The sequence below is a fragment of the Diadema setosum genome, chromosome 4, assembly GCF_964275005.1.
Source record: "Diadema setosum chromosome 4, eeDiaSeto1, whole genome shotgun sequence".
In the NCBI taxonomy this organism is placed as follows: Eukaryota; Metazoa; Echinodermata; class Echinoidea; order Diadematoida; family Diadematidae; genus Diadema; species Diadema setosum.
Window position 1 is genome coordinate 19,023,917 of NC_092688.1, and position 10,340 is coordinate 19,034,256.

General features: G+C 38.0%; 1 protein-coding gene across 1 annotated transcript; it reads right to left on the minus strand.

Moving 5' to 3' along the window:
* Window positions 1–4,402: 4,402 nt before the first annotated feature.
* On the minus strand, window positions 4,403–8,928 carry LOC140227672 (aqualysin-1-like). The gene is made up of 7 exons (XM_072308087.1): window positions 8,896–8,928; window positions 8,307–8,430; window positions 7,159–7,268; window positions 6,503–6,641; window positions 5,923–6,107; window positions 5,422–5,593; window positions 4,403–4,512 (listed from the first exon to the last, which is right to left on the minus strand). Exons 1-7 carry the CDS (start codon window positions 8,926–8,928, stop codon window positions 4,403–4,405), a joined length of 873 nt encoding a protein of 290 aa, XP_072164188.1.
* Window positions 8,929–10,340: the final 1,412 nt, after the last annotated feature.

Genomic DNA, 10,340 nt, shown 5'->3' on the forward strand with positions numbered 1-10,340 from the left:
CTGGGATTTGGACAGGGGACATCACTTAACAGATTATTTGACCACTAATGCAAAAAAGTCATTTTCACCAAAATTTGAGATACAAGGTCTTGTCACCCCAGCGACGAAAGTAGAACACATCAATGAAAGTTTGAGGAAAATCGGACAATCCGTTCAAAAGTTATGAATTTTTGAAGTTTTTGTGCAGTCACCGCTGGATGAGAAGACTACTGCAGTGTATGATGTCACATGCGTACAACAATATAAAGAAAATATAAGGGGAATTTCACAAAATTTCATCTTTTGAAAAAAGTACACATTCCCTTAACTCGTTACTGACATAGTTATGGGTAATATTATTCCCAATGCCTTTAGAAAGAGGCTAGTCAAGTGCTCTTTTATTATGCGAAAAAAGTGAAAACATGTTGAATTTTCTTTACATTTTCTTTATACATGTACTGTTGTACTCATATGACATCCCGAGCCTTAGTAGTCTCCTCATCCAGCGGTTCCAACACAAAAATTTTAAAAATTCATGACTTTTTCATCGATTGTCCAATTTTCCTCAAACTTTCACTGATGTGTTCTACTAATATTGCTGCATTCTCTCAATCCTTTATGTTAATGAAGGTGAACTTGTCTTTTAAATAAATCCCACAAGGACTGGAACAATAAAGTCTATCTTTTTTTCTGAATTCAAAAGTGTTTATTTCCTTTTCTTATCTTTTCTTTTTCTTTCTTTTTTCTGAATGTAGATAAAGTGAGAAACGAAAAATGAATAACCTAGGGTTTCTACATAGGATAACACTGGTACTGTTTGATCAACATTTTCTTGACTGTTACGTAATTCATCTGGTAGTTTATTCCAAATATCTGAGCCAGGATGTATTATGGATTAAAGGGCTAATAGTGTTTGGGGTTACATAGTGTACATCAATTTCATGTCTTGTTGGATATGAATGAATTTCTGCGTTTATCTGCAACGTGTTTATAATGAAGAGGGAAATAAATTGATATAAAATCTCACATATACATGAACGTGTGCTTGTCTTCCTATTCTTGAAAAAAAAAATAGAAGAGTGAAAAAGAATGAAAAGGAAACTCAGGAATATTCCTATTTGAAAATTTCTTGATTGTCACCACTTTGGGGTTTCAGCGCTGGCAGGTATGGGAGAGTCATGAAATTGGCAAAGTAGAATAGAAAAAGTCAATAAGAAACCCAATTTGTTTATTTTCAAACATTATAGCTCTCAAGATAATTCCGTTCTGTAAAATGCATGTTTTGTGATATTCAGTATTTTTTTTTTAGATGCTTTCCCGTATTAGATATCAGGATCACTCGAGAGTGAAAAATGTTCATTTTCATTCATTTTAGAGTGACCTCAGGGATCACTCGAAGAGTGACGAGTGATCCCTAAGGTCACTCTAAAATGAGTGAAAATGAACTTTTTCACTCAAAATTCACTCCAGTTTCACTCTGAATTCACTGTTTTCTGTTATTCACTCCTTCAAAAGTGATTATTTTTTCTTTTTCGGAGAGTAGAATATCACTGGTTTCAGAAATGTCTCCATAAAAACCTAAGACGGTTTAAAATACACAAATACATAAAATTACAAAGTTCAAAATATATAAAAACATATAAATAGATAGCACAACAGACAAAATTGTATCAAAATCGAAATAATACATTTAATTTGGCGCAATACACTATGTCAACTTTGATGGCTGTCATCTTGATTTTTTTTTTTTGAGTGGTTGATCTAAATTCCGTCTTAAACTATTTATAACAAGATTAGTGCTAAGTTTCAAGCATTTACCTCTATTTGAAAAATATTTTTTGCTTCATCTCAACTGCTTCAGAACAATCTACTTTGAAATGATAGTGATCAGCGTCACCTGAGCTACCACTTGGTAAGAAAAGTTATTTTGCAGGCACAAGCCCTTGTTTGTCAAAGAAAAAGTCTGCGTTTGCCAAGACTACTACACGCACCACTGGCACTGCTATAAACGCCAGTTCCAGTGTTGCGAGTAGTAGTCTTGGCGCGCGCAGACTTCTTTTACGACTAACACGGTCTTGTCACAACTAAAGTGGCCATTTTTACACAGTGAACTTTCAAGTTTGAGACATTATTACCTCTGAGCCAAAAATGGTACTGACGCCTTATTTTCTCCAAATATTAATTATATGTCGAACAAAATTCTTGAAACGTTTCAAAATAATCCTTTTGTCTTTCTCTGATTTATGCTGAATCAAACATTTTCATGATTTTCCTTTTTTCAGAAAAATATCAAAAAATGAGTGTTTTTTCCTTAAAATCTCAACCCAGTTATCACAATAACCAACGAAAATGGTATCAACTTGTAGAAAATTTTATTATCTTTCATATGACATCAAATTTGTTGAAATCTGATGTTTCTATCAGATTCTATCTCTGAAATAGCAAATTCAGTAAATATGGCGGCCATCTTGGACGCAATCTTGGATTTGGAGACTTTCGCAACAAATTTTTTGAGGTAGACCAGTGGAATGTTGTTTGTTACAATATTTAAAAAAAACTTGAAAATAAGCATGTAGAGGGAGTGGAACTCGACCTCTATTTTTAGCTTCCGGCCCCCCGGTTAGCTACAGAAATTCCCCTTCCGTGACTGCCTCCCACTCTCTCTCGCTCTCTCTCGCTCTCACTAACAAAACGCACACACAGACACACAGACACACACACACACACACACACACACACGCACACACACACACACACACACACACACACACACACACACACGCGAGCGCACACACACATAACCACACACATGCAAAAAAGTTAATAATGTGCTTGCTGGAATCTCAGTGCACTTTGGATTTTCGACCTGGCCATTTTTTCCTCTCATACACATTTTCATCAGCATTAGTATTAGGACGATGCGATACAAATATTGTAATGATCGAAGGGAAAAATGATTTCTTCATATCAATATTCCTTCAACCTTTTTCAAGAAATGAGTACAAGTCAACAGACCAGATCGATATTATCTTGCAGATGTCTTTATTGGAGAGCAAACGTCATACCCATCATCACATTGCTCAGCTTTAATCAATTACAAGGATGTCACCATTCATCAACGTCTCAGACAACAATCGTGATTTCGCTAAACCATTGTGTTAATCACATCTGAAATAACTATGACCTGCTATCCAATCGCCTTTCGTCCATCATGGAAGATCATGTATTTAATTGTATCTGTTTGATCATTAGTTTGAGACAGGGATTTTTTTTTTCATATCTCGTTTCAAGAGGTGTAACTTTGCTGTAAGACTGTCAACTTGTTGACAATGTCTGAAAACATTAATATTTCATATTCCTAATTCTTCTAACTGAGATAATTCAGAATCTATCTGAATATATTTCTTTGTGACCCAGTGTATGTTATCAAATTTTCAAATAAAACCAATTTCTGGTTTATATTGATACAACGAATGCACGGCCATGAATTTTTACAAAGTAAACGCTACTGAAAAGTACACCTGAAAGAAATCCAATGCGATTTCTTTTTTCGCGAAGTAACATTCAAGTCAATGATGATGATTATCGATAAATTAGATGTCATAAAATTCGTTGTAATCTCATCAGATCGTCTGCTTGAAGACCAATTGGAGACGAGTCGTGGCTACGTCACGCCTTGGTCTGAAAGGAAGCTCTCCCTTAACCTACGTCATTTAGAGAGAAATAAACGATAGCGTTGATCTAAGTAAAAATCCACTCCACGTCCAACATAATATCAATAAAATTACAAGTCGAATCAAACAAACGTTGTACGAGAAGCGCATGGAAATCGGATAGGGTAAGATAAGAAAGTCATGAAAATTCGATGTTTCACATATTTTCGCCAAACAGAAAAGTCGATTGCAACCACAATGCAAATTAGCTGCGGTGGCGATGTTGACACCGTAGACTTGCATACTACAAGTGAAAAAATGGGTAGCTTCACACATGGCTTACGGCAAATTAGATTACAGGTTGAAATGATCTAATAATTCAGTGAATTTTAAAGGAAAATGGTTGTAGCGGGTAAACCGTCAACTATGATCATAAATTTTAATAATAATTTTTGTAAACAAGTCAATATGAGAATTGTCAGGGTATGACATCATCTCCTCACGTTCCTGGTATATTATGTATATTGTGCTTGCTGCCGATAGCACTGTTCCATGAAAACGTGAAATTTCAAATGTCACTTACACTGTCTATGTCAGATTTTAATGCAATCTTTCCTGTTCTGTTTGAATTGGCATCCTGTGTATCTCTAGTTTTCTATTCAAATGTAAGCAATCATTGGCTATTTTGGGTGACTTACGTAGAAAGTTCGAAAAGCACCCTTCCCAGTCGATGTACATAAATGTACACGTATGAAAGGTGTCATACATACCTACACATACAGCAGCTTGTTGGGAGATCCTGATCCAACGTCTGAGATCTTATTGTTGCTTGTGTTAGCAAGCATAGATGATGTACTCTTCGAATACAGAGTGATGGCTCCTAAAATATCAAGCAAACGAATTAGAGGCTATCTCCCTGTGCACTTGAAACCATTTCCATGGGTATAATGTTAAAATCACTCTACATCAATCATGTGCTTTTCAAGAAGCCTATAGCAGCAATCAGTGTGTGTGAGAGGGTTTGAAACACAGTCTGTTTTCTTAATCACTTTGCGAAACTGAAGGCATCGTCAGCTCATATTCTGCAAATCGTAGAATGCGATATGTCAGTCTTCAGGAACAAACATAGCCAGTAAAGCTAAATTAGAAGTAGAAGTAGGCTACCAGGGGTAGAAAAAGCAACCGAAATTATTAGCAGTAGGGCTATTAGTAAAAAAAAATAATAACAAGCAGTGACGGGGTAGAAGCAATAGAATGAGAATGTATACACTACTATACCAATGGTAGTAGTCGTTCGCAGTATATCAGAAATAAATACTGTTACGTCATCGGCATGTATTTAGCCGTGTATATACAACCCATATGGGATGTTGATTGTGACAAATATAAATAAGCCTTTAGATTACAATAGGAAGGGGTATGGAACTCGACCCCAACTCTACATTAGCCAACACATAGCACCCATTGCACTAAAACACACTCAACGTATACCATTCGCCGAGAACACAGGATAACGATATTCATTGAAAACATTAGGCAACAACAACCTATACTTCGAGAGAGCAATCCTAAGTATGTAGAAAAAAAAATATATATATATATATATATATATATATATATAACCACGTAATAATAATTATATCTGTATTGATAGCTATCAGCCTTATTCGATGACCATTTTCAGATACTAACGTGACGTGACAGTACATCCTAGGTTGCATGGAATTGATACAATTAGATCTAAGAGTCTGTCATCGACTTGTTTTGTAGTTTTTGTGGGTGATCGTACCTGCAACATGTGGGCAAGCCATAGACGTTCCGCTGATGGTCCTGGTGGCAGAGTTGCTGGTGTGCCACGTGGAAGTGATACTGGTTCCAGGAGCGAAGATGTCGAGACAGGAACCGTAGTTAGAGAAGGAAGATCGTTTGTCGCTACTGTCGGTGGCACCCACAGTGATAGCCTGCGATTTGTCACAGAGGAAAAAAGAACAAGTCAACCTTAGCCACACTGCTCAAGTATTTTTTTCTTTCTTTTGACGGAACTTAAATGTTCATATCCCATGTTGATAATGATGCCTAAACCCTCAATCTAAAAATTTATGGGTTCTGCACCTCTACACCAATAAATGACATGACTACGAATGGAAGTCTGTTGCAATGAGCAAAGACCTTGCTAAACCGTGGCTTTGGCAGCTTACAAAAGCGTGCATTGGCAATCATTGTAAGTGGTATTCTGCTTCAGTGGACTGAACTATGGACTATGATTTTGATGGAAAATCGCGCTTCTTACGGTTGAGGCACGAGCAGGTGATGAATAGCAGGCGTTTGCGTCATCGTTGCCCGCAGCCACAGCCGTGGGGACTCCAGAGCTGATCAGGTTTTTGACAGCAGTGTCGAGAGCTGTGGATATACCGCCTCCAAGTGACATGGACGCAACGTCCTTGCTTCCAGCATTTGCCCTAACGTAGTCCACCCCTGGAGAAACAGAAAGCATCGATTTTTTCATTAAAAAAAAAACAAAAAAAAACCTCTTTTGTGTCAAAGTTGTGGTGATGGCAGCTCCACAGATGGCTTGATTACATGCCGTAATATACTGACGGTGTCATTCAATACGATAACTCTTTCCCATTTTCTTTATATTGAACATTCACCTATGCAATCTTTCTTGACACTTTCTTTAAGTACAAAGTTGCGAAGGCTAAAGATATTGGCATAAATATTGATGGAGGACTATAGACAGACTATATCATGATGCCAATGTGCTATGAAGTGACTTTAGTTTAGTTTCTTGACACTGGGGACAGTCGAGACATATTATGATAATAGAAGAAAGTAAGTGAGGCTGAGGAGGAAGCAACGATTTGATTTACCGCTGATGACGCCACTGTTGCTTCCAGATCCCAAACAGTTAAGCACCTTCACTCCCTTTATGGAGACCTTTGTAGCGACGCCATAGGTGTTGGATCCAACCGTTCCTGCACAGTGAGTGCCGTGTCCATTGCAGTCATCCTGGAGTCAGTAAGAGAAGATTACAATATCAAGGATGTTTATTTTTCAAGTATGTAAGGACATGTAAGGTACAGACACAACCACACACAACCACACACATGCACACACGCACACATACACACACACACTTAAACACACACACAAACACGGACACAAACACACACACAGCGAAATTCGCAAATAGGTACCTATTGGGAGTATCGCGTTGGCTGTTTTCTCCCACAGACAATACTCCCAAAATTTCAAATTTTAAACCTAGAGTGTTGACTAAAAAGCGAAACACAAAGTATACCCCCCACAATGTGCCTCTTACCACACATCCACCCATACAAATATGATTATGCAGCTTCATATAGATACCTTTTTATGCAGAATAAATACGAATTACATGAGGAAATCGCATCATATATACGATTTGGTTGATAAACTGTAAATTTTCCATCAATCACCCCCCCCCCTTGTACCCATGGTCATTATCATAATGAAGACATGTTTCGCCAATGACCGTCCTACTTACATTGCTACCGCCGGCATAGTTGACGACCTGATCGGCACGACCTCCGAATTCATTGTGGGTATCTCGGACCCCAGTATCAATCACCCAGACAGTGTAGCCACTGCCGGTTCCTGTAGAAGACAAAACATTTAGAAGATCCATGATAGCCTGAAGGACAATGAATATCCATGCAATTTGTTTCCCGTTACCTCAAAAGTCTGAACATTCAAGTTTCCGATATTATACCTCTAACTTCTGTTGAAGTTTGGCCGTCTAATGATATCAGGTAGATTGCCTCACTTTTACTGAAGAAGAGAGAAACCCTACCACTAGATAAACACAGTTTTGAGAAATTTTGCATCCATGCTGATTTTTGTTAGCTAACGCTTTTGTTAGCTCCCAACTCCTGAACACTATATCTCATCGCTTTTCTTCTCTTCCTATTCGGGTCCCTTTATTTTCGGTGTTTTTTTTTTTTTTTCGTCTTTATACATTCCACCTTGTGTTGTCCTTTTTGGTCAAATGACATTTAAAATACTTCAAAGATTTACGTTATTTGTTCTACGTGTGTGCTCCGTCCCTTTAGTTTAAAAAAAAAATGAAAGAAAGCACATATGTTCAGGGGCCATTGTCCAAGTCAAGCGATTTCCTTATTGATAACAGCCTCCCCCACCTGTATACTTAAAGACCTGTTATGAGGTTTATTCATTATTTCACGTGATTATGTAATTGTAATGTCAAATCTTGTTTATATTTTCATGACTTGCAAATAATATGTTTGATATTGCTATACTTATTTTATGTCATGTACAAGTGGAGATATAAAACTCACTGAAACTTACTGAAATTTTAATCTAACCTTACAACATACGTAAACCCATTTGGATTGTCACAAATCCATGCTTACAGCTTATATCCGCATTGAATGCATGGGAATTGATAAGACTAACTCACAACGTACATGACATGTGCGCTACTTGCAGTGTATAAACTGAATGTTGAAACTGGTGTGTGTAGAAGTTTCCTTTTACGCCTATTATGAAGACAAATCCCCAAACAAGAATTTGAAATTTACAAACTAAGGTGTTTCGCATTGGGGCCACATGTCATGATGATTATTTTATATCTGCTAGCCTGGAAGAAATGCTAGGTCAAGTTGAGTTGAGTACCTCGTGGGCCGTAGTAGTTGTTTAGAGGGAGGCTCCTCTGATCGATACGGTCAAGACCCCACGTGACCTGAGTACGGTACACTCCATCCTCTTCCACGTACTCAACGGCAGGCAGACTCCGAACCTACAGAAAGAGTTTTACAGGATTTTACATAAGTGCTAACACGTGTCCAATATATACCAAAAAGTGTGGAACGAAAGGATGCCGCTCATGATGAGCCTGAGCTGACAGCTGAAAGGCGTCGTCTAACACCAACTAACAGAACACAGCCACAATCGCTATCTGCAAATAGTCTTTTGTAGTGGCAGAGAAAGTACTTTTTTTTCTCCCCACCCCCTTTATTGAGTCATTATCATCAAATTCTTGAGTTATACTTCTCATACAGCAACAACAACAACCACACGAATTATCATCACTGTCCACTGCTTGCAACATTATGTTGCCAGTGAACAAGCGAATAAATTAAATTTGAGAGAAAATACACCTCAATTCAAGTAAAAAAAAAAAAAAGAAGAAGAGCGAAATATTTAACGATGAGCAGTTGGAGCTGGAGATGAAGATCTATAATTATAGTACTAATACATTTACTCTTTTTAGAGAAGGTATTGGGAACAACGTCATAAGCCGTGTGTAGTAAATATGCTCAGACAGCGACACACAGGAACATTCTACAAACGGTACATATAAATTTCAGCATGCGGACTCCTTTAGCTATAGAAATAGTCTTAATATAATGAGGATTTCAAAACAATATAGAAATGGTGAAGATTAGTCATTCATTTCTAAGGGTTAGAAATGGAAGTCCCTTTGATGGTGATAGAATTCACTTACAACTTCCAGGACACGCTCCTCCAACTCTGCAGCGAATCCATGCAGGACGTTGCGCCAAATGTTTCCGACACGCCCACCAGAGATGCGAACAGTTGAGGAGATTTCATCGAGACTGTACTCATCCTGGGAGCATTTCCAGACAATGACAGGGAAGATCGCATTACCATGCATGAATATCTTTCTGGATAAAACACGTATCATTCAATAAATTGGAATGAGTAGTTTAACGAGAAGAGTCTTTTTTTCAGCAAACTAATAGTTCACAGATACAGAAATTTACATTGTACACTGTATACAAGACTTGTTAAAACTTAGGGGGAAATGTGTTTCCTCCTACATAAGGAGAGTAAAGAATATTACATACCGACCATCGCTTCACAAAACTAGAACAATACTGTATTGTTACACGTTCATTTCTTGGCTTGACACTTGTCACTTTCTGCGCTAAACAGATGTAGTTGTGAGCTCGTTAAAGACAGCTACAATCTCGTCAGTCACTCACATTGGAGGTTTGATGTGTTACTACTCTTGTACGGTCTCTACCCTTTTTTATAACTCCATACAACTTTAGTATCACCGACGGCCGATATATACACCAAAGAGAACTTATGTTACCTTTTCTGAAGAAATGGCAATCTGAAACACCTGTCCATGAACGCTGAAGGAGGAAATTAAGGATTATAATCTTTAGCTCTTCAAACTTACCCTGATCTTGATGATGTATTTGCCTGGGATAGGCTCTGAGTTGCGGTACAACGGGGCGAGCTCGGCCGAGGCAGCTGCCACGAGGAGGATTGCAAAGAAGGTCAACATGATGTCTGCACACGAGGCAAAAGAGAGAAAGAGAGGGGATGGGTGGGAGAGGGGGATATGGAGAGAGGGAAAGAAAGAGATTGAGAGAGAGATAAAGATATAATAGGGAGGGAGAGACATTTTCATTGTTATTACTTCCCATATCATTAGAATGTCGTAGATTGAAACACTTCTTAGCATACATAATTCCTTTTTCAGTGTCTACACCGATATCTGCTTAAGTGATGATTGTTTGCATCTAGACAATGACAACGAGAGTACAAATTCAAGAATGTAGCTTTCATCGAAAACCTATAGAACCTGTGTCCACGAAAGCAGGGCACTGGCTGATTATAACATAGAGTCCCTTCATCTGGGATCTGTGTGGTGGATAGTGTAAGAGGCTCTGG

Bases quoted from the DNA above. Each gene is read 5' to 3' on its own strand.
- LOC140227672 (XM_072308087.1), bottom strand. From the start codon at position 8,928: ATGACGTTGTTCCCAATACCTTCTCTAAAAAGA. The intron at 6,642-7,158 runs GTAAGTAGGACG...TACTGACTCCAG, and splicing joins ACTATGCCGGCGGTAGCAAT to GATGACTGCAATGGACACGG. The intron at 5,594-5,922 runs GTAAGAAGCGCG...GACAAATCGCAG, and splicing joins CACCTGCTCGTGCCTCAACC to GCTATCACTGTGGGTGCCAC.